Source organism: Rissa tridactyla, chromosome 7 (assembly GCF_028500815.1).
Source record: "Rissa tridactyla isolate bRisTri1 chromosome 7, bRisTri1.patW.cur.20221130, whole genome shotgun sequence".
Classification (NCBI taxonomy): Eukaryota; Metazoa; Chordata; class Aves; order Charadriiformes; family Laridae; genus Rissa; species Rissa tridactyla.
In genome coordinates this window covers 33,029,519-33,052,970 of record NC_071472.1, presented here as the reverse complement: position 1 = coordinate 33,052,970, position 23,452 = coordinate 33,029,519, and the positions used below count along the sequence as shown (strand labels likewise).

Below are 23,452 nucleotides of genomic sequence, written 5' to 3'. Positions count from 1 at the left end.
TAAGACCTGTTGACCTTGCTCTAGCACGAGCCGAAAGACATACCCGTGAAAAATACAAGTGTGCTGAGTGGACCATGAATACATCATTGCTCAACCTGAATCTCTACCTGTAAGCTGCACACAAACATGCAGGCCAGAATTTATGCTTAGAAAACAAGCCACTTTAAAGTACTCTGCTTGTTACTAGCTTGCTACACTGACAAATAACTTTAATATCACCGTACTTCCTTTTCATTTGTTGAATTTTCCAACAAGAAGATAACCAGTCAATAGTTTGATGTAAGTTACTTGATTATGCAATCGCTGTTCAATTAACTCTGCTTTCTTGCACAACTGACTCAGTAAGTAAGAGTCAGACTTGGTACTTGGTACCTTCCCAGTTTTACATATAAGTATTTTTAACTAGACTGTGAAAACAGAAGAAAGGAATGAATACATGAAACAGTAAAATTCTAGACAAACCAACAAGGAATGCTTAAGAATAAAGGAAAGGCTGTTGTTTCCTGGCTTTGCTTGCCACGTAAAATGCAGAGTTTCTCACAATGGTATACATGAAATCTTTTCCTCCAATGCGGTAGCACTAGTATAACCAAAGTAAAATAAACATATTCAAGCTCCTTTGTTTTTTAAATACAACCAACACCTTTAGGAAATAACTGAATCCACACATTGTTTTGAAATTAACTGTTCTACGTGGAGTGTAAGATACCCCAGTGCCGTAACTGTGCTACAGCCACAGGCTCTGGGGTTTCACTGCACTGCAGGCCTTCTACACCAAGCTATCAAATTCAGAGGCACCTACAAGGCCTACCTTTCCTCAGGATTTATCAGCCCAGCATTATTTTCAAGCTAAAGATGATCAGAGGGCTGGAGCACCTCTCCTATGAGGACAGGCTGAGAGTTGGGATCGTTCAGCCCAGAGAACAGGCAGCTCCTGGGAGACCTTATAGCAGCCTTCCAGTACTAAAGGGAGCCTACAGGAAAGCTGGAGAGGGACTTTTTGCAAGGGCACATAGTGATAGGATGAGGGGTAATGGCTTCAAACTGGAAGAGGGTAGATTTAGATTGGATATTAGGAAGAAGTTCTTTACTGTGAGGGTAGTGAGACACTGGAACAGGTTGCCCAGGGAAGTTGTGGATGCCCCATCCCTGGAAGTGTTGAAGGCCAGACCGGATGAGACTTTGAGCAACCTGGTCTAGCAGGAGGCATCCATGCCTATGGGTGATCTTCAAGGTCCCTTCCAACCCAAATCATTCTATGATTCTAAAGCAGCACAGACAGCACCCCAGCTGGGCACCACCACCTCAGCTGTGCTTCAGCCAGGGCAGGGTGAGACTGAGGGGCAGGCAGCTGCGCAGGCTCACCTGTGGTACCACACGGCCCTAGCAGAAGACAGCCCGGCGGCGGTGAGGGGAGCCCCGCGAGGCCCCCTAAGGCGGGAAGCTGCTCGCCGCGCGACTTTTAAAGGCTTCGGTGACGTCACCCCTGGAGCGGGGCTAGCCGTTAGGCGCGCACGTGCGACGCCCCCTGCTGGGTCTCTGGAGGTCTCTGATAGGCGCAGGCCGGGGGCGGCGCGCAGGCGCGGTGCGTGGCCGGGCCGCGGGCGGGCAGGCAGGAGGCAGTCACTGCTGCGGTCGGTGCCGGCCCTCCTATGAGCCGTCGCTGCCCGCCGGCCGCCGCCTCGCTGCTGCGGGGGCTCATCGGCCCCGCCGCCCTTTGCCTGGGCAGGAGTATGAGCCTCTGCGGGGCGCCGGCCGCCTGCGCCGCGGGGCCTGCGAGCGGCGGCGGCGCGGGCTTCTCAGCGCGGCTGAGCCCGCCCTGGCTGCGGCTGCCTGAGGTGCCGGGCGCGGAGCCGCAGCGGGCTAACGAGCTGCTGCTGCTGCTGCCGCCAGCCCCGCGGGGCCCGGCCCCGCCGCAGCATCACGTTGTCTACTTCCCGGGGGACGTGCAGGTACGGCGGGGCGAGCCGCCGAGGGCGATAAGCGATGGCGGGTGGGAGCGGCCCGGGCGGCTGAGAGGGCCGGGAGCGGGGAAGCGGCGCTGGAGGGGGCCGCTGGCCGCACGGATCCTCCGGGGGTGAGGGGTGCGGAGGGGCTGGCGGCCGCAGCCCGCGGCAGGGTGCGTGGATCCCGCTGTGGCCGGCCGGAGCTCTCCCCCCGGGGGAAGAAGCATCTCTTCGGCGCTCTCTGTCCGCTGCCGCCGGGTAAACGTAGTGGGGACGGGGCCCTCTTGAAAGCTGAAACGGGAGCAGCAGCGGCGGGGGAGCCTTCTTATATAGCGCTGCCTGCGATTGACATTTCTGGCGGTGACGGCGATGTCTGAAGTCGTATCGAAGAGTCTGTGGAGAGAAGGCGGGTGAAGGCTCCTTTATCAGGGAGTGTAGAGATAGGACGAGGGGAAACTGAAGGAGGGTAGATTTAGATTAGATATTGGGAAGGAATTCTTCACTGTGAGGGTGGTGAGACACTGGAAGAGGCCCAGAGAAACTGTGGATGCCTCATCCCTGGAGGTGTTCAAGGCCAGGCTGGATGGGGCTTTGAGCAGCCTGGTCTAGTGGGAGGTGTCCCTGCCCATGGCAGGGGGGGTGGAAACAGATGATCTTTAAGGTCCCTTCCAACCCAAACCATTCTGTGATTCTCTGAAATCCTAAAAATGGGAAGTTTTCCTTGGCAGGCTTCGCACTGCGTTTCTGTGCCCGTGTACAAACAGTCCAGTGAGTATTTCACAGGCACTGGTGCTTTCTCAGCATGCCCTGAAGAAGGCATGTGTTTTCTCTTGAGTTAACAAGGAATTGAAAAGAGAGACTCTCAAGTGCTGTCCCTAAGCGTGTGGTCGACCTCTGTAATGTTACATACTCTGGTACTCTGGGTAGTCAGCTAATCTCAAAAGTCATTACTTTTCATAAGCAAGGATCGTGTATTTTTGTTCTGGGAAAAGGCTTTCCTTTTCTGTAAGATAAAGAGAGAATTTGGTGGATTTTCATTCTAAGGATTGGAGTGGACTAAGAAAACCTTTCTGGTTACCATTCCTGGATATGGCTTTATTATTCCTTAATAAAATAAACTAATTAGTATTCTCTGCCATTATTAATTCAGAGGTGAGGATTGTTCATGACTTGGGGGTTAATCATGCAGCTGAATGGGAGGGATTTTTTTGTGTGTATAAAAATTAGAAAATTTATTACCAAGTTTTAAGTCTGTTGCTTGTCTGTAATAAGATAATCAGTATTTCTGCCAATGGAGATAATACAGTAAAATTATGTATTCTGTGTCATACTAAGTTGAATAATACCTTAGTATTCTCTTGGAGTGAAGTCAATAAAAATTATTAATACTTCCACGTGCTTATTTTTATTGTATTAATTTTGGAGATATTAAAAATGTGTAAATAAGTAAATAGAATAAGTAAATCTAAATATGGCAGTTTCTTTAATGTGTTTCTTGTTCTGGAAGCTTAGCAAGTCAGTGCCTCTTTAATGCATGTTTCTCTGATAGTTGTGGTCCTTTCTTATGAATATAAGTATGCTAGGCAGAGCTGAAGTATTTTCACAATGTAGTAATGTGTTTTTTTCTTTTTTTTTAATTTTTCAGAACTATCATGATGTCATGTCTTGCCACCCAGAAAACTTTCAGTGGGAGAACTGGAGTTTTGAAAATGTTGCTACCATACTTGCTCGCCGGTTCCCTAATAGCTTTATTTGGGTTGTAAAGTGTTCTCGAATGCACCTGCACAAATTCAGTTGCTATGACAACTTTGTGGCGAGCAACATGTTTGGAGCACCAGAGCACAGCACTGACTTAGGAGCTTTCAAGCATCTCCATGCTTTGCTAGTTAATGCATTCAGACTCTCCCAGAATATTCTGCTGTCCCAGAAAAGTGTGCACGGTGTCAGCAAGGATGCAAAAATAGCTGCTTGTAAATCACAGCCGCAGTCTGTTCCTACAACGAATGGCTGCCCATCCACAGAAGGAGAGAGAGATTGTGAATGCTCTAATAATTCTGCTATGAACTTCATTATACCATCTGCTGTAGGTGCCGTGTCGTTTACTTTGATTGGCTTCAGTAAAGGTTGTGTGGTTTTGAACCAGCTGCTTTATGAGCTGAAGGAAGCTAAAAAAGACAAGAATACAGATGCCTTCTTAAAAAACATAAAAGCAATTTACTGGTTGGATGGTGGGCACTCGGGAGGAAGCAATACGTGGGTTACTTACCCTGAAGTGCTGAAAGAACTTGCAGAGACAGGAATTGAAGTTCATGCTCATGTTACGCCATACCAAGTGTTTGACACAATGAGGTCATGGATTGGGAGAGAGCATGAGAAATTTGTACAGATACTTGAAGAATTTGGTGTGGAAATAAATGATCAACTGCATTTTGCTGATGACGCTCCCTCCTTAGACAACCATTTCAGAATTCATGAAGTATTTTGAGACTGTATGTATCTGAATAGTATATTCATTGTAAAAGCACTTTTGATACTGTAAATGTTGTCATTTAGATTTACAACTTTGAGCAGATGCTTTCTGAGGAGAATACTAAATCAGTCCTGTGTTGCTAATAGATACTATGTAAAAATTTCGGTAGCTTAAAAAGGAGTATTGGGACCCTATACCTACAACAGATGTCACTTGATTCCTGGAAAAAAAGTGTTATGAAGAACTATTCTATACATTTTTTTTTTTTTGTGAAATGTGAACATTTATTTTCAAGCTGTTGGCAGAATTTTTAGTCCTGGGTGTCTAATGTCATATACTGCCTTTAAAGTACTCAAGACTCTCAAATGTCTGGCTACTTCCATTTAGTAGCTTCCAGGGCTAAAAACTTTGGTCTTTGTCAATAACACATATAACGTTAGGTTTTTGGCTTAAGGAAAACAATGATTGACAGAACAATCTTAGTTATATATTTTCTTGACAATTGCTTTAATTAATTAATTAAATCTTCCAGTTTCGTAACAGTTCTCCTATTGAAACAAAGTCACAAATATTTACCTTTGGAAGAATAGTGCCAATCCATTTTTCTTCCTTATGTGCGCCTTGCCTCTTCTGTCGCTACAAGTTTCATTGTGTAGTGTCTGCCAGTGAATAGCTGTTTCACCTGAGGGCTCGAAAGTTTTGATATGGCAAAGTTAAGTGACCAAGAGTGTTGATGAAAGTGTAGCCTACTGCTGTTTCAACATACCTTGCTATTGCTTTGACTAATTTCTAAAAGGACCAGCAGTAATATCTGTATTTTCAAGTCAAAAGGTGTCTTTATCCCTGCCCTGGACTGGTGAGTATTTTTCTTGATAATTGCTGCATTGATGTTGATCTAAATCAAGCCGTAAGTACATAACATATTACAAGTTGCATAAAAATTTTAGACTGTGTTGACTGCAGCTGTTTCAAAATGCTTCAATTTTTAGAACTATTATCTCCTTTAAATGTATAGCAGTAGTTGCTTCTACAGCCACCCAAAAGTCTGTTTTCAGACCCTAATTTTTCTTACAGAAAAAATACCTCCTCTAATTAAATACAAAGCTGGGCAAATCGGATACAAAAGATGGAATCTAGTTCAGACCCCAAACCTGAATGTTCTTCAGAAAGAATTGCTGAAAGATGGACAAATGAAGGTATTAGTAGAACTTTTCTAATGTTGTAAGTAACTTTTTCCATTTATCTATGGATAAATCTTAGAACCACTCTTAAAGACAACTGCAGCTATTAAGAATGAACCAGTAGCTTAAAATGGCTTTGGATTTCCTGGAATTATAGGAATACAATAGAAGAATACACAAACAAACGCAGCTCACTGGTGAAAAAAGGCATTTTATTCAACTTTGTTCCTATGTTTGATGGCTTAGCAACCTCTCCCCCTGCTTCTTGCTTCTCGTTTCTCATGCCTCTTACACTGTGAAAGCAAAGTCCTGGTTCATCTTTCTTCTGTTGGCATCACTAAAACTTAAAAGGTTCACTGGAGACAGTATTTTCACAACTCTTACAGTGTTTGTGCACATTAGTGATCACTGAAGAATGAGAAAAGTGTGTTGAACTCTTGAGAAAATTTTCTTAACACTCAAAATATTAAGGGTTGTAGGATTATGCATAGACCGTGTACCTTCCAATGTGAATGTGAACTCTGTTGCTAATAGTAAATAGACTAATCTGTGTAGTTGATCAAAAGGGGAAATAATTTATTTTAATTGATGGAGAAAAGTGGAACGTGCAAGCTAACTCTAGCATTTTATGAAAGAATTTGAAATCTAGTTCCATCAGCTTTTTTTCTAAAACTCTTTCTTGGAGACTTTGTTCATTCCTATTTATTGATTATCTCCCTAATGGTCTTATAACAACTTGTTTATGTGTTCCAAGGAAGGCTGTTTCCCTTTTTTGGTCCTTTTGATAACACTTGCACCATACACGAGGACTTTTTTCTGTAAAGGAAATATGGGTCATGTAACAAAGTGGTTTCAATAGGAAGCCTACAAATTGCTTGGAATATCTTTGATTGCCCACTTATAAAATAAAATTTAAAAAAATTAACAACAGAAAACCTCCAAATGCCCCACTGATCTTGTGCCCTCTCATTTCAGTTTTAGACTGATCAGGCTAACTTGAGTATGCTAACATTTGCCCTATCCAATAACAGTGCAGATCACAGACCAATTTCTAAACAATTCTGTGCCAGCCAAAACAGCAGGAGTAGGTTCTTGCAAGCTTTTGGAAATAGCTGTTAAAATATTGACATTGTCTTCGGAAGTTTCTGGATGGCTGTCCTGTGAAAATAACATTAGCCTGTTTGATGGAGGCTGCTTACAATAACTGTTAAATAGGCTCAAGTGTTACTGTTAAATAGGCTAAAGTGTTGCTGTATTAATTTGAAGAATAAGCACTTTGTTGTAAAACTAATCTTGTTCTGAGACTTCACGTTGTGGAGAGAAAACTGACTGGTTGTTTTTAATTCTCTAAACAGTTGTAGTACTCTGTTGGAATGTGCCTCTGTCATTCACTACAATGCACGCTAAAAATAAATTTTGCAAACAATGTAGAAAATAAACTATTTCTAATGGGTGAAACCACTTTGATGTGAATGTAAAACCCTTAAACAAGGAATGTGCAGTTAAGTTCTGTGGATTAAGCTTTATCAGATGTTTGTGGAGATCTAGTTGGAAAAAAAATCAGATTTATTTGGTAACTTTTCTTCAAGGCAGGCTTTGTATTTGTGTAGTCAGCATCTGTAATTCTAAAGCAGCTTTCTAGCATCTCACATACATGGGAAAGCTGGCATGAGGTACCCAAGGGTGTGAACATTTATTTCTATGTTAGGATGAAATGGGTCATAGTTTGTACAAGCCTGTCTTTCAACATTAACTGTAAAGGCAGTTTTTAATAAGCTCAGATGTAAAGTTAAGTGATTCTCATGCTTACTTACAGTGGTTTAGTTCAAGACATTTCTGTTTTTGAATGCAGTGAGCAACATTACGTAGTCCTTAGTACAACATAGTATGTAATAGCTGGTATTATTTATATTACATGCTTGTTTCTTGGACAATAGACAAGATACTCTTCAGATTTTGAGAAATGCTAAAATGTTTTAAGCTTTGCCTGTTAAATTCCTTTAAAACAGGGTTTGATTATGTGAAATTATCCAGATTCTGTATGACTTACATGATTTTATTTTGTGTGCATCTTAAATACTAGAAACTTTGGTCACCTTCTTCCTATGTAGGACTAATTTAGTCGCATCTCTGTAAATGCTAAGGCATAAATCAGTATCAGCCCCTAATTTTGAAAGGTGATTAAAGGTCCAAGTCTTAACGTATTGCTGAAAGGAGCAATCTTTTCTGTCCTCCCATTGATAACATCCTGCTGCCTCCCTTATGGTAGCACAAGCACTTTATGGTGAGCTGTTCTATCTTACTAAACATTATTGCTGATAGGAATAACTAATGGAGTGCTATGTATTTAAATAGTCGTAGAAATTATTTTCAATTTGACTCCAAAGTCAGTTCATGAGTTAGGATGTTACAACTGTGGATATTCACAGGTAAAAGTGATTGTGCATCATCATGTGCTCATTTTCCCAACAGATTCTTTTTGAGCTATTTGCAGAAAGAAAACATCAGCTGTTTTCTTCCTCGCTCTCATGGTGCTTTTTACAATGCTGTCTTTCCGGAGCTAACAGTTACTTCACCATCTCTGCAGATAAACAATATTTGTTGTCTGAAAGTTGAAGCACTGAGGTTAAAGTATACCCATCCATTTACTTTGAATTCTTATTTTAAATTCTTATGAATTAATATAAGAGGGAAGTTAAAGAACAGTAAAAATTTTGGAATGTGTGTACTTTTGAGAGACACAATTTTAGGTCCATCACTGCCTAGCAGAATCCACAAACATGAATTGTGTGTCTGGTGTCCCTGTGCAATACAAAAGCAAAGGCGTATGTCTCAGACTGCAATCCACAAGAGACAACCTCTTCAAATCACCTTTGGAGTTACTTCTTCTCGATCTTTTTAATCTCATATTGAAATACCATTTCCTTTTTAGAAGGATGGTAGATTAAAGAAGAAAAAAAGTTTACTTCTGATGCTCATACCTGATGAAAATTTAGACACATTGAATATTGCTGATGGAGACCCTAGACCAAGGCTGGCTTTCTGTTGGTCTTTAGGAACTCTTAACTCTGTTCAGATGCAAGGTGAAGTATTATCGGCATAATTCACTTCTGCTGACAAAACCCACACAGGATTAGCTGTCCCACATCACTGTGGAAACCATGGAATACTGATTCAGGCAGTCATTTTGCATATAATGTAATATGGGTTATAAAGTAGTGATGGCTTTGTAGTTGTCTCCTGTCATTAGGGCTTCATTGCATGTTTCCAAGTGACCCAAGAAGTGCGGAATTCTACTTAACCAAATGACCAGAAAAGCATCTGGTAGAACAAAAAGGGAAAAATATATTCTTATCTGTTTTAGTTCATGTGTATAAACGTCTTATGTACTTGAAAAGCAGGAGAATGCCATTACTTCAAGGTTCAGAATAAATTTTCCTTCTTTTAGTAAGCTTTCAGAGAGCACTTTCAGTCACGATTGTTAGTTTCCTTTGTTAAACTTGGCACTTCAGAGCTGAGTTGTTTCTCAAGAAAGCACTGCTACAAGACACAGAAAACAGTCAAGGACGTATCCCTGCTGAAGTGCAAAACAAGGCTCTTCACGTACCCCACACCAGAGTTTACCCTCAGAGCAATACTCCTGAGCCTGGGTGTAAGTCAAAGCTATTGCATCCCTCACAGGCTATCTGCATAGCTCTTCTTTCTCGGTCCCCATCATGAGAAATACGTTGGTTTTGTGTGATGGAAGTTTTAAGCAGTTCATGTACTGGTTGACAGCTGAAGTATAAATGTTTTCACAGCAGAAATTGTTCATTACTGTGATCTGCGTTGTTCCTGCATGCAATAGCTTCTGAGCATTTTTGTACAAACATAGCATCGCACGTGGAGCAGCACATTTCACATGGTCGAGCAGTTCTTTTAATATTTTCAATCTGGTCTTAAAAATGTTGACTAGGAACAGATCTGAACAATTGGAAAGGAAGTAATCTGCTCTTGTTGCTTTTAGGAATTGCCACTTAAAAGAGATCATTGCTCTCAGGAATTACCACGTACAGAGAGAAGAATCTGTCCCCAGTCCCAGAGTCTGACCCAAACCAAAACAGGACATCTTAACATGTAACTTTACCAAAAACTTAGATAACTGGCAAAAAAATAGCTCATCTGTCCCTCTAGTAAAACTGGAGTCTTTGGCTATTGAGTTTTACTAACTTAGAGAGAATCCCTTGTTAAAGTTTACTGTCTCAGAATGTGTCTCTTCAACACCTGTGTTGTCTGCATGGAAACATCTAAAGGTCTCAGGTTTGGGAAGATACATTTTGGTCAGAGTTAAAAAGAATCAAGTCTGAACAAGAATTTTTTTGAAGCTGTGAAGTAATGCATATTGAGATCACACCATATCTAATATAACCTGTACTACGGTAAAATCATCCTCTAGTCAAGTTAGTAGTCCTGTTGTGGGACTAACAGCATGGATGAGGCAAATAGTTTCACCTTGCACACTTTAAAAGGATTGGAAATATTGTTTTGATCCTTCATGATCAAGTCAAACCCTTTTGCATTAGGCATTTAATTTGACACTTGTATAAGAACCTAGACCCTGTGTAGCTCCCGGAGGGAAACATGTTCTTAAGTTAGGTATGTCAAATCTTCAGCACATACATGATAGGCAGATTTTTAATGACCTGTTTAATAGTTTGACAAGATAATATTTTGACATATATTTTTTTCATTTGATTCTTTCCACAGCAACCACACCAAGAAAAATGTATAAAACATTTATCTTCTGAAATTATTTGTCATCCTTTATATTTCATATGACCAAGAACAAACAATTCTTTCTGGATGTTGATTTGCAATGCATTTACATTTTAAAAGCCTCAGTCACCAAATTTTTAGAGTAATTTGAAGTTTGGGGTAGGCCAAGTTTAAACTGCTGATTTCAGATACTGTCTATATTTAAGTATCTTAACTCATCTCAGCCCTGGGCAGTCTGCATCACCTGCCTCCTCTGTTGAATACCCTGTTTGAAGTGGCTGGTTTGAATGCTTAAGATGGTCAGTGTTTATTTTTCTAATACCTGTTACCACAACTTCATCTGTTCTATTGTGGCATGATCCCACTTGCCTTTAGCTCTCTAAAGGACAAACTTCCCCAAAATGTCAGTGGTTCTAGTTCTGCTTGTTATTTCAGTAATGGATTTTTAAGTGTGACTATATGTATTGTCTCACTGTGTTAGCTGGAAGTTACTCCTTTAATGCTTTCATCATTCGTTCATCACTTTATTGCCTGTTTCACACCACGTAGCACAGTGGTTAGAAAGCACTAAGTATTTTTTTTTTTTTTAACAGAGTAACCAAGATTTTTATCACTATTCATATTATGCTTAAATTAAGAAAATACATTTTTAAACTGCTTGGTTTCTTCTTTTATGGCATTTCAGAATCATTGTTTTATAGAAGTTATTAAATAAGAAATGGAAGTAACTGGTTCAAAGTGAAAAAAGGGTGGTGCTGACAGAACAATTACTGTGCTGCTCTTCCCACTGATCCACATAGAATAGGTTTTGTTGATCTTTCTTGACTATGCACTTGCATCACGTCTGGTGGGGATTACTGACAGTCTTAGAGAAGTGAAAACCAAAGGAGTCATGGGGAGGGGAAAAAAGCCCCAACTCACTGTCATTGCAGACATTTCCCATAGAACACTGGAAGAGAAGCATGAGCAGGGCTGGGCTATCCACCAAGGTGAAATAACCTCATTTGCTGACATACAAAAATAAAATAAAGGCTTCATTTTAAAGTTGGTAGCGTGAAGAGGAAATAGCTGCACTTGCTGTAGCACTTGGCTCACATTTAGTTCGGCATGACTCTCTCTTCCCAGCCAGATACACGCTTTTCAATCCAAACTTCACGCTAGCCTGAACAGTGAACTATTGCTGCTTTCCTGCTGGGCTACCTCAGCACTAATAACTGCAACTAAGGCATTCAAGGGTTTCATTTGGCCTAAGGTGTTTAGATTAATAGTTTAATAGCTCCCTTACAAAATAAAAAGGGGGATTGAAAAATATTCAAAATGACAGTCTGATTACTTGTGGCTTGAGAGATCTAATTTATGCTTTTTACATACATAGTATGAAACATGTTATTACTGAAAACCTTAATGTCACCGTTAGGTGGCAGGGCAGTGAGTGCATTTGACCTACAAGATTTTCCTCCTTTTATTTCTCCTCTCCCCAAGAGCCCCAGATGGCTCCCACCCTCCCTCCGGAGCCCAGAGGCATTTCTCGCAAGCTGAGACATAAGCAGATCGCTCATACGCTGGTGGCTGCTCCATGAAGCTTTCCTTATTTATACTTGCATTTTGAAGGGGGCTGCGAATGCCAAGCTAGCACTTGGAGAATTAAGAAATGGGATCAGCCCAGCACTTCTCTGTACTCACATATAGAGAAACTGCCTGTGGTCAGTTAACAGAGATATAGTAGCTGTGCAGGCACAATGCTGGAACGCAGCTTTGTGTAGCCCTGCAGGCTCTCTGAGCCTCTCCATTTACTCCTAACGCTCAAAGAAGATGCCCAGTACACCTCTGCAGAGCAATTCAGAAGGGGCCCTCGACATCACCAGCCCAATGAAGCCAAGAGGCTTCCCCAGCTGAACAGACACAGCGATTCTGTCTCAGCAGTATGCACAAGCAATCCTTGTTCATTTTCGAACAAAGATTTCGGAAGACCTATTTGTGATCCCAAATTTAAATTCTACCCTAAGAACGTACAATGATGCCCATCAGAATCGCTTGGCTGGTTCCATTCACGCCTATTCATTCAGATGGCTGAGTGCCCATTCACATGGGAGCAGACTATTTTCACTGTGTTGAGCTGCCAAGAACAGGTTTAGAATAATCTGCACAGCGTTGCAAGGCCCTGCTCCTCTGGAGAAAGTTTTGTCCAGCCCATTATTAAGACTACATGTCTATTTATCTGAGCTTTTGACAAGTTACAGTTATCAAAAAAATGCTGCTAGAAGTAACAGACTGACTTAAATGTCAGATAAATGCTGCATTCCCCAAACACCACCAGTAATAACATCAGAGGGATTTCAGAGAGACAATGACAACCTATCTTTTCTGTGAAATGCTTATCTTTATTTCACAAGGCCTTTATAAGCACCAAAATCTGCTGAAAACTAACCATCTACAACCCCTCTACAACAGGCTCCATCCCAAAAGGTGTGATGCAACCCTCTTTCAGACGGTAACATAATGCATTGCAAACACCACTCCCCATAGATTCTACATCTACTTCAGAACCATGAACTTCATGTCAGATTGTAGGACTGTAGCTGGCTGGATTTGCGGGCGCATTAGTTGCGTATGTTTTACAGCTGCAGAAGCAGCAATGCTGCCCAACTGCACTGGGGCAGTGACAAACAAGGTTTCCTGCGCAATACCTTATTCAGGTAAGGAAGGTGTAAATCATTTACCTTGCAGCCAAGCGGCTGCACAATTCTAAACTTAACTTTATATGATGAGCTTTTGCTTTTTTTCCCCATGCCCACTCTCAGTTTCACCACAAGAGGGAGCAGGAACTCTCCACACTTATTACCAGGCTACTACTCCAAAAGAAACCAGAGAACCACAGAATGGTTCGGGTTGGAAGGGACCTTAAAGATCATCTAGTTCCGACTGCCCTGCCATGGGAGGCCTCATCCACCCTGGCCTTCAACACCTCCAGGGATGGGGCATCCACAACCATGACCGTTAGAACCACCACCAACGGCTTTCTCGGACCTCCTCAGAAACCACTATGGTTTTCCTAAACTTTAGTAAACAAGGTGGCATTCAGGAAGACATTCAGTTACTTCTAAGCATGCATGCTGTCAGCCCAGCCCAGATATCAAAACTGTTGTTCAGAAAAAATTAAGTAGAACACTCCAAAAAAGTAAAGTAACTGCAGGCACTGCAAATGTGTGCCTCAAGCAGACTGTGCACTCACTGCACATGAAGAAAAAAAAGGAAAAAAATCTACAAGATAAACATTCATCCATAACAAAGTTTATCAACACAGTTTTTATTAGTCTTACAGAAAGCATGCATATGTACACATGGCCAGTTTCCATATTAACATACGATTCTCTACTTTCACAGGAGTTGCTGAATTACAATGTGTTATTTTACCCACAATCATTCCTATAAGCTTTTTCTTGGATGCGTAACACCATTCTCCGTGCGTAAAAATCCCTATATTCCTCAGGTAGTTCTTCAAGTGTTTTCAAGGCCCTGTCCAAGATCTGTATAGCTCTAGACGCTGCCGTGGGATCTTTATTTCCGTAAGTGTCACTCTTATCATAAGACTCAGCAGGAAGATGCTTCCAAAAGACATTCAGTGCCACTCCAAATTCCTCAGAAATTACATTGTGGAACCACAAAGCTGTAGAAAGAAGAATGTCTAAAATGAAAACTATTATCTGAAACTTCCATGTGACTCGTGACAAGTGTCAGAATCATCCAAACTAAATATAGTTGAAGAAAAGCCTTAACTACTGTATTTTTTGTTTATTTATAGATATTAATCCCTGAATATATCACATTGTACCAAATTTAAGGAATTCTTCAAGACATTCACATCAATCTATAACTTCACACAAAAGTAACAATTGCTGAAATATAAAGATACTCAAAGGTAAACAAGCAATAAGCATGTGTAGGATGAAAATAAGACATTTTCACTGTTCACTCATCTCTACTCTGAATGCAGATATCTATTTTCTGTTTCAATTATCTATTATTCTATTTATCTATTTCTATTTAGTCCCTAACCCTGCACAGATTGTCCAAGCATGAATGTAAACCACCAGTGTCAGCCAGGTCACACATGCAAGTTATTTATCTTTTCATAGTAAAGTCACGAGGCTTTCCAACTGAAGCATCATGGCTGTCATAAGGAAGCAAAGACATTTTTGCCTCATCGAGTACATTTTTTAAATAAGTTTAATATGGCATATTTACCCTATTTCAATTTTAAGCTAAAAGACTGAATGCTGTGCTTATTGCAGCTTAGCTGCTGAAGACATCGGAAAAGCTTACTCTAAGAAATGAACAAGAAGTTTCTTTCAGGTTAGGAAAAGGGGCTCCTTCTACCTTCTCCATAATAACCACACACATTTCTCAAAGAACATCTTCTATTTCAGCGACTAGCATCCCAGAAGGCTGAAAAAGCTAGTACCATTCTCTGGACTCAAAAATCCCTACACTCCCCAGTCATTCCAAGTGCTGAGTGTTTCTGAAGTTTGGACCAGCACACCTCCTGGCAAAGACAAACTAGAATCCGTACTGCATAGAACAAACCAGAAATTATGTATGCTGACATTAGCACCAGTGTGACATACATACCTTTCACTAACTGTAACCAAAAGTGCCTTCAGAAACACAAATGGTAATTTCAAAATTAAGTAACAGGTCCAAGGCTAAGAATTTATTTTAAATTTTCCTAAAAAGCTACTGTCTTCTTGTTTATGGGCCTGTTTATAGTGCCCAGACAATACGAAAAGCAACAGAATAAGTATTTGCCACAAGCTCACGATGAATAAAAATAAAAAATTAGTAAGTAGGAATAGTTCAATAGGAGTAATTCAAATGCCTTTCTCTGATCACCAGAATTGTTATCTCAGCCCAGGAAGCAGCTTTATATTTTCTGCTCGTGCAGAAAAATGATTAGGACTTGTCTTTCCATTCCCCAAAGGTAATCATAAATTTCTGAACGGCCCAATAGCTGTATCATCCATAATTCTCTTCAAATCACGTGCCTCGCAGTTCTTAAGTGCCAGAGCTACAGAAGAACAACGTTACTTCACTCAAATTCTGTCACTAGAAAACGCAGGTCACTGAAGTAATTTCAGATTTCACAAGTTGATTCTATAGTGCTAATCTATTAAAAGACACAAATTCAGAAGCATACAGTGTAATCTTGAAGGAAGGTAAGATTTGTAGGTAGACATGATAATACCTTTTATTAGGCTAATTAGTACAGATGGGAGAAGTAGACAAGTTTTGCTAATGTCTTAAGATGCTCCTACTTATAACACAAATGCTTTAGTAACCTCTTACCATCCCTACAAATGAAAAATTGCAAACAAAACTCCTTAAAAACACAACATGGTCAGGAACTATTTGTTACTTACCTGGAATAAATAACACATCTCCTGCTTCCAGAAAACATTGATAGCGCTTGGCTTTCACAAAAAGGGGATATTTCTCTAAGTCTGGGTTATCCACATCCAGCACCTCTGATTTAGTACCTAGGGAAGTTTTCAGAAGTAATGAAACATTCCTACTCTTCCAACAGTAACAAAGCATTATCACTTTGCTGGAAATAGCAGTTCTTGAATCAAATTTAGTACTGGTTTATTGTTCTGTAATCTTCTAAAAACCAGGGAAACCTGATGGCAGTCCTTATTTACTGAAGAGACATGTTCTCCTGCTGTCTATCTCTCTCCTGTAACTGCAACCTTATTAACACTAAAAAACACTTCACCTGACATTTAAAACGCCATTTTGAATCCACACAGAGCACTCCACACAGTTAGGCGCTGAAAACAGAACCTGGCAAAGCTGCTGTGTTCCTTTGCAAATTTCCTAACCTGCCTCAGTAATTGGCTTTGACCAAAAGCAAACAGCATCAGAATTACAGGATGAAATGACTCATTTTATATCAAACTGTCTGTTAGTGATTTTTTTTCGTACAGTGCAAAACTTGTGAGCTGAAAAGGCAACAACAATCACCAAATTCTGAACTACATAAATGTGATATGCATACCTGACAAATATAAATACGGAGCATCTCGAGGACTATACAAAGCAACTCGTTTTTTCCCTGTTACTTGGATTAGGAAGTTATCCATTACCTGGAATAAGCATAGTAAGACAGATGTCAGCCCAGAGTTAAGAATGAATACATAGCCTGCAACTAATCTAAAATATCATGAGCTTAACAGAGGGAATTATTAAAACCTTCATATATTAAGAATTCATATGTTAAAAGAGCTTCCACATATAGTTCATCTAAGAAAAAAAAAATCAATAATGTGAGTTACTTTATCCCCTTAGCTGCAAATTCTTGACAAATAGTGTATTTGGAAAGACAATATTGCTTTCCAACAACTTTATGTTTCTCCTTAAATAGGGGTTCAAATTCTTCCATCTTAAAACACAAAGACATACCATACTTCAGACATATAAACCAGCAAAATATAACATGAAGTATATTTGGTATTCCTTTTCTTTTTCAGTGCTACCTCTACTTCCCTTTGCTGACTTGCTATTGATAAAGGATTCTTTTTCCTAATTATAATGCAAAAAACCTATTTTGCTTATAAATAAATTTATTTAGAATTACCAACAATCTGGCCATCAGAATAAAAAAAAAATGAAGGTAATCTTGAAGACGCAAATGTTGAAAGTTACCGTGTTTCAGATTTTTAACTGAAACTCAAAACAGTAAAAAAATATGTGACGTTTGTCATTAACAGATCTTTGTTAGAGATTTGCACCTTAATATCTCAACTCTGTATTGTATTCTGCAACATTTTATGCTAAACAATTGTATTACCTACATCATAATGTGTCCATAATTGTAATCCGGCTGAACTGATGCGGAAGACACTAGAGAAAAACTGTTCCTTCTCGAAATACTCTGGAATATGAACATCTTCTGCCAAAATAGGAAACTGCTTTCTGATATCTGCAATATCCTGAAACAAAAACGACATAACTCTTAGAGAACCTATATGTACACTTAAATAAGGGTGCACTTCACTATCGTTTCCCATGGGGGGAAACATGGGGGCAGAACTTCAGCATTGGCAAATAGCTGAAAATAGCAATGCTTTTTGGTGGTCACCCTTTCGGTGTTGACTTGCTCAATGATATTAAAAAGAACAGCCAGGGAGCTGCTTTGAACTGTGGCTGCTGGAAATCACACTGAAGAAGTAAGAGATCATCAGAAATCCTTTCATTTTAGTTTACAACAAAAGGTAAAGAATGGGAGGTGAGGAATGTACTCTTCAGCGATCAGCTAAGCTCTGGTATAACAGCAACTATTTTAGACATTTAGTTTTAATATTCTGACCTAAATCCAGTCAGATTCAGAGGCCAAGTGACCATAACAAGTTGCATGCCTGCACTACACAGCCAGCAGATGACAACAGGCTTTAAAAAATATTCCTAAACTGCTACTTTACAATATTAGAACTGTAATCTCAAGTAACTCACCTTCCTAGCATCTTCACCCACTGATCGCAAATAGTACTTTTCATCCTGAAGAGAAAACAAAAAAAGAGAGTTTTTTTGTTTTTTTAATATGGATTACAAACACACTTACACACAGAGCCCGAATTTTCATCAATCTAATGCAGGGCTTCATTAAAACATGGTACAAATAAATGGCACTTACTAATTCAGCTACTTTGTTTTACTGCCTTTACTCTACTGCTCCCTGCTGTTCATCTCAAGAAACAGGAAAAATGTTAATTAACTGAGAGTAGAAGAGTGAAGTAGGGGGAGCCTTGTCAACTGCTTCAGCATTGCTGTCACTGAACAGATTCAAAGCAAATGCAGATTATAATTAAGGTTCTTCAGCACACTGATGCAGGAAGCTATTTCAATTGGCTTCAAAACTTAGCGTATTCTATGTAGCATAAAAGGTGAAAAGCGTGCCTGCATTCAAAACTGTTTGCTTCCTAATCACAGTTACCTGAAAAATCCCTAGTTTGAACAGTTACATAAAGAACAGCCACACATTTGCTACTCACAAATTATATTACAATAAATCTGTATTTTTATTTTGATAGCAGATATAAAGACATAATCAAACTCTAAAATATCTTCATGACACTTTCTAGCAAAACACCTAAACAATAGTTGTTATTCTAAAGCAAGGTTTGATTTCTCAATTTTATGCTGGAATTTTTTGTCATGTAAGCAGTTTTTGTTAACAGTAACAGGACCACTGAAGTTAACCACACTGTACACATAGAAAGCAATTTCCAAGAAAAATAGTCTTCTCCCCACATTTTTTCCCGTGGCTCCAAGCCACACAAAACAGTTAAATCTAAGATCAAGTGCTTTACGGGAGTAAGACTTTAAATTACAAACCACCGTTTTCCCCTCCACATACTCACAAAATAACCAATACAAGTAACTGTCTTACAAAGGAAATTACCTCAGAAAGAAAGTACTCCTTGTGTTTGACTTCAGCTGCTCTTTGTACAAATACATCAAAAGGCAGAGTTCTGAAATATAAATATTTAAATTTATACAATGAATCAATGTAACAACACATGGTCCAAATGCCAGGTTTAAAATCATAAGCTCTCTTACCATATCTAGTATAACTGAAGACGCAATATGCTGCCTTTTTTTTTTTATTAAATATGGTGACTAATCAGTGTTTGCAGTGGATGTTTGAAGAGTTCTACTGAGACAGAAAACAAGTCTCTCTGCTTTAGTAAATTGCCCCAGTGTAGATCCAAACAGAATCACGTAATTGCTGAGGCTGGAAGATCCTTGCCAAGAGGAGGGTCAACTACAGCAGAGTGCCCAGGACAGTGTCCAGTTGGATTTTGCGTATCTCCAAGGATGGAGACTCCATAACCTCTCTGGGCAACCTGTTCCATTGTTTGCCCATTCTCACTGTAAAATAAGGTTTGGGGTTTTTTTAGAAATAGTTTAACAGAATTTCCTGTATTTCAACTTGTGCCCATTGCCTCTCGTCCTGTCACCATAAATCATTGAGAAGAATCCAGCTCCATCTTCTTTACTCCCTCCATCAGCTATTTATACACTTTGATACGATCCCCTCTTAAGCTCAAGAGGCCTGAATCGTTTGAGTCACAGTGTACGAAACTTCTTCCCAGTCAAATTAGACTCCAACTGTGGCCAATGCCTGACAGTACTTGCTTAGACTATTTCTCTAACAGTGTAATTTTTAGGCTTTTTACTGTACGTTTTTATAAATTTGCAGAAAAGCTTAGCATCAAGAAAACTACTGCTAGTGATATACATATGTTTATATCTACGCATTTTCTGCTATGAATTTGTGCATGAACACAGCTACCTATCTTCATTTGTAAATCTTTAAGATTTATTTCAGTTATTTTAATTTTTTTAAATATGTGCTATCTGCAAAACACAGGAATCTTGGTATTATCCAGTGTTTCTTTACAGTTTTCCTTGAATTTATTAAATACAACTTCAGAAGATTCAAAAAGAATCACTGGGCATTCGAGCCTGTCCCTTTGAAGTCAATAAAAAGTGTTAGATATTTATTTAAATAACAGGAGCTTTTCATAAGGATTACAGATTTTGGCATCAGTTCATGGCTGAATGGCAAACCAAGCACAAGTAGTAATACAACATGCATTCATTGTTATCAATATTATGTTATGAATTCAATGCTATGTTCATTCAACTCCCATCTCACATTGTCACTAGCTAACAAATACGCTGCAAGTAAACATCACATTTCAGAGCTACCACCAAGTACCCAAAGCTACACCTTCTACCAGAATGTGACCTGCATGTGACAGCACTTGGAGCACTTCTCTAAACATTTTAGGCTTGAAATAAATGAAAATTGAAAACAGACATTGAAATAAATGGAAAAACAAACAAACAAAACCCAACCCTCTAACTTCAGCTGAACTGTTATATCGTGTTCATTTACTGAAGAAAAGTGAGAGCACGGCTCCACGACAGCTTAAACTGATGCGTGCTGGTGCTGCCACAGCTCTGAGCATGCTGTCTACCCTAATCATCCCATCTCCTCCCTTATGCTAGCACTGGCACTCATCTGACCTCATGGTGAACCTGCTAGCAAAGCTAAACAGCAGAAAAAATCAGATTTCTGCAGCACATCACAATGTGGCTGAATGAGCTCCAGAATCAACACAAAGAAGGGGGTAGGAGCATGCAACTTACAACAGGACTGCAGTACTACTCATGCGCATCAGTCTAAAATCATGGAACTGCACATTAAATCCTCAGTGTTTCTATGCTTTTAGTTCTACTTATTCTCCATTCACCTTAGAATGAGGGGCTTGCTGTAGAAAGGGTCAAAGCTTCCTGAATTTCAAGTGAAGTAGGTGAAATTACTAATACCTACTATAATGAAGCGTCGTCAGAGCACCTCCATGTGGCTGTCTGCAAACCTGCTAAAACTAGCATGTTGGATCGACTGTATGTGAACTCACAGTAAGAGATAGTATAATATGAAACAAAATATAGCAGGGAAAAGGAAATATGCAGATAAGGCAAAGTCATTCAAGTACAACCTAACTTCAAAGAATCAAAAGTTCATTATGCAGTGAGCAGAGAATAGCATGATTATACGGCATTTTTTCCCTCTGAACAACAGGCTCCACTCATAAAGACTTGCAGCTTATTTACACTTAGAGCATACGCTTCAGCCTTCTTAAAAGTTTAACAGACTGAACACATCTTGTTCCCACTTAGGGAAAACAAACGACAACTGAAATAAAGGCATTTACCCTTGAAGAGCAACACAATGACTGAGATTAGATGAACTCTGAAGAAATGTTTTGGCAACTACAGGAGAGGAACTTCAGAGGAGATCAAGAGTTTATGTGACCCACATCAAGATTAAAGAGCTGGTGAAATGTGTGGTATCCAGTAGTTTGAACATTCTGAGAACTGCACATGCTAACTTTGAAATGAGCTTGGTTTTAATTAGTAACATCCCTCTACAGTGGAATAGCATGCCTGCCACATGCCAGCATTCAAAGAGGTTCAGACACATGGTGAGTCAGAAACTAGCACTATTCAGTAACATTGAAAACACATCATATAATTAGAACAAAATAGCATATCATCTAGTATCAAGGGTTTTTTGGTGGTGTTTTTTTTTTTTTTACTAACACCAGCAAATGCCAGGCTCAAATTTCCTACAGGAGTGCTCTGTCAAAATACTGCTTCATGCCATCACTTTTAAGGCCCTGCTTGTCTCCTCCTTCCACCCTGTAGTGAAACACCCATTCAGGGTGTTGAGATATTTATGGAATGAAAAGAAGATGGGGAAATCAAGGACAGCACTTTGATCGGTAACTTAAAGTTTTCACAAAGTATCTTCATATTTTCACCCTCAGCTTCAAACAGATGCACTGTTTGTTTGAAAGTTACAAGCACATGCCTTTAAAATACAAGAGGCCTTGGGATGAAGTACCTATACACAAAGTTCTTACTGAGGAAATCCATCTGTGGCACTGCAGAAACATGAATCTTTACTTCTTTAGATCCTTCGGCTTGGCTCAAGTAATCTGCTGTCCATTTGGTTGTGCAAGTACCCAGTTCCATTCCTTTCAGTACTACTGGCATTCTCTAGGGAACAAATAAAAATTCAACAGTGAAATGATTGTAGCATCCAGTGGAAAAAAAATCAGAATTAGTTTTTCAAAGTACACGCAAACAAGTCAGTTGAATATCAGGACTTGCTGCACGAAGTCACAACTGATCTGTTCGCAAATGAACAAAGTGAATCAGAATGCTGAATAGAAACAAAATGCAGTAGATCATGGGACTGTTATGGCTATGGAGAGGCAAAGACAATTTTAACACTCAATTTTGTGCTGGGGCCATTGAGTAATCTAGCCAGGCTAAGGAATCATTTTAGTCATTCTAGCCAGAGCTCAGCAGAAAACAGACAAAAGACCCTACCGTTAAGGTGTAGACTGGGAGCTATGGTGGTGCTATACATTCTCACGAAGCTCTTTCCACATATATTAAGGCCCCTTGATGCTGACAACCATGAAAAGGCTTCATAGAATCATAGAATCGCCTAGGTTGGAAGGGACCTTTCAGATCATCTAGTCCAACCACCAACCTAACTCTGACAAAAACCATCACTAAACCATATCTCTAGGCACTGTGTCTACCCATCTTTTAAATACTTCCAGGGCTGGCGATTCAACCACTTCCCTGGGCAGCCTGTCCCAATACTTAATAACTCTTACAGTGTAAAAATTTTTCCTAATAGCTAGTCTAAATCTCCCCTGGTGCAACTTGAGGCTGTTTCCTCTTGCCCTATCGCCTGTTACTTGGGAGTTTGATCCAGCACACACAAAAAAAATCAGCAGAAAAACACTTTTGCTTTGAATCAGGACCTCGGAGGGAAAAGGAAGCAGCAACAACAAAGCACCAAACCCAGCAATCACACTTTTTTTAAACACTGACAAAGAAAATTAACTCGGAGAGAGATCAGCTCTCTGAGCTTTTCCGCAGCCCAGAAGAGATCTGCCCGCAGACGCCCCTTGCTCCTCAGCTCACGTTCAATTTAATGGCTCACGACACCTCCCAGGGATCGCATCACACCCCGAACCTGCGGTCTGCCACCACCAGCTCCGCCGGGCGAGACGGTGTCACAGACGATCTCCTGCCCCGGCCCGCTCCAGCGCGGCCCCGCTCACCCCACCCAGCGACGGGGCGGCTGCCCCGGGCCCGCAGCGGCCCCAGAGGCCCACGCCACGGGTGCGCCCCGGCGGGAGGCGCGGAGCCGTACCCGGGGGTAGACATCCCGCAGGAACCGCTCCCGCGTGACCGCCGCCAGCACCTCGACCGGCACCACCGGCTGCTCCCGCCGCTCCATGGCCGCTGCTTCCGCCCCGGCGACCCGCGTCCGTTCTCCCGCCGCTCCCCCCGGGAAGCAGAGCTGCGGCAGAAACGTTCCCCGCCGCCTACCGCTAGGCAGGGGCCGGGGAGGCAGCGGGTTCCTCTCTTCGCCGGGAGACGGCTTCCGCGCTGACTCCACGCTCCTCCGAGCCGGCGCCATCGGAACCGCCGGTCACCGGGACCTC

General features: G+C 40.7%; 2 protein-coding genes across 6 annotated transcripts; one reads left to right on the top strand and one right to left on the bottom strand.

Moving 5' to 3' along the window:
- The first annotated feature begins 1,604 nt into the window (after nt 1-1,604).
- On the top strand, nt 1,605-10,886 carry C7H2orf69 (chromosome 7 C2orf69 homolog). Of its 2 annotated transcripts, XM_054209869.1 has the most exons (3): nt 1,605-1,952; nt 3,592-4,435; nt 5,491-10,886. In XM_054209869.1, the coding sequence occupies exons 1-2, from the start codon at nt 1,653-1,655 to the stop codon at nt 4,429-4,431; spliced, it is 1,140 nt and encodes a 379-aa protein (XP_054065844.1). In that variant the 5' UTR covers nt 1,605-1,652; the 3' UTR covers nt 4,432-4,435; nt 5,491-10,886. The 2 variants fall into 2 exon arrangements, with proteins under 2 accessions (XP_054065844.1, XP_054065843.1); XM_054209868.1 differs by having other exon boundaries at nt 3,592-10,886.
- A 2,757-nt stretch (nt 10,887-13,643) lies between these two features.
- TYW5 (tRNA-yW synthesizing protein 5) lies at nt 13,644-23,291 on the bottom strand. Of its 4 annotated transcripts, none has more exons than XM_054209870.1 (8): nt 23,158-23,291; nt 21,826-21,980; nt 18,808-18,877; nt 17,859-17,903; nt 17,201-17,338; nt 16,405-16,492; nt 15,770-15,886; nt 13,644-14,019 (listed from the first exon to the last, which is right to left on the bottom strand). In XM_054209870.1, exons 1-8 carry the CDS (start codon nt 23,242-23,244, stop codon nt 13,763-13,765), a joined length of 957 nt encoding a protein of 318 aa, XP_054065845.1. In that variant the 5' UTR covers nt 23,245-23,291; the 3' UTR covers nt 13,644-13,762. The 4 variants fall into 4 exon arrangements, with proteins under 4 accessions (XP_054065845.1, XP_054065846.1, XP_054065848.1 ...); XM_054209871.1 differs by lacking the exon at nt 23,158-23,291 and adding an exon at nt 22,978-23,138; XM_054209873.1 differs by lacking the exon at nt 23,158-23,291 and adding an exon at nt 22,926-22,948.
- Between the last annotated feature and the right edge of the window lie 161 nt (nt 23,292-23,452).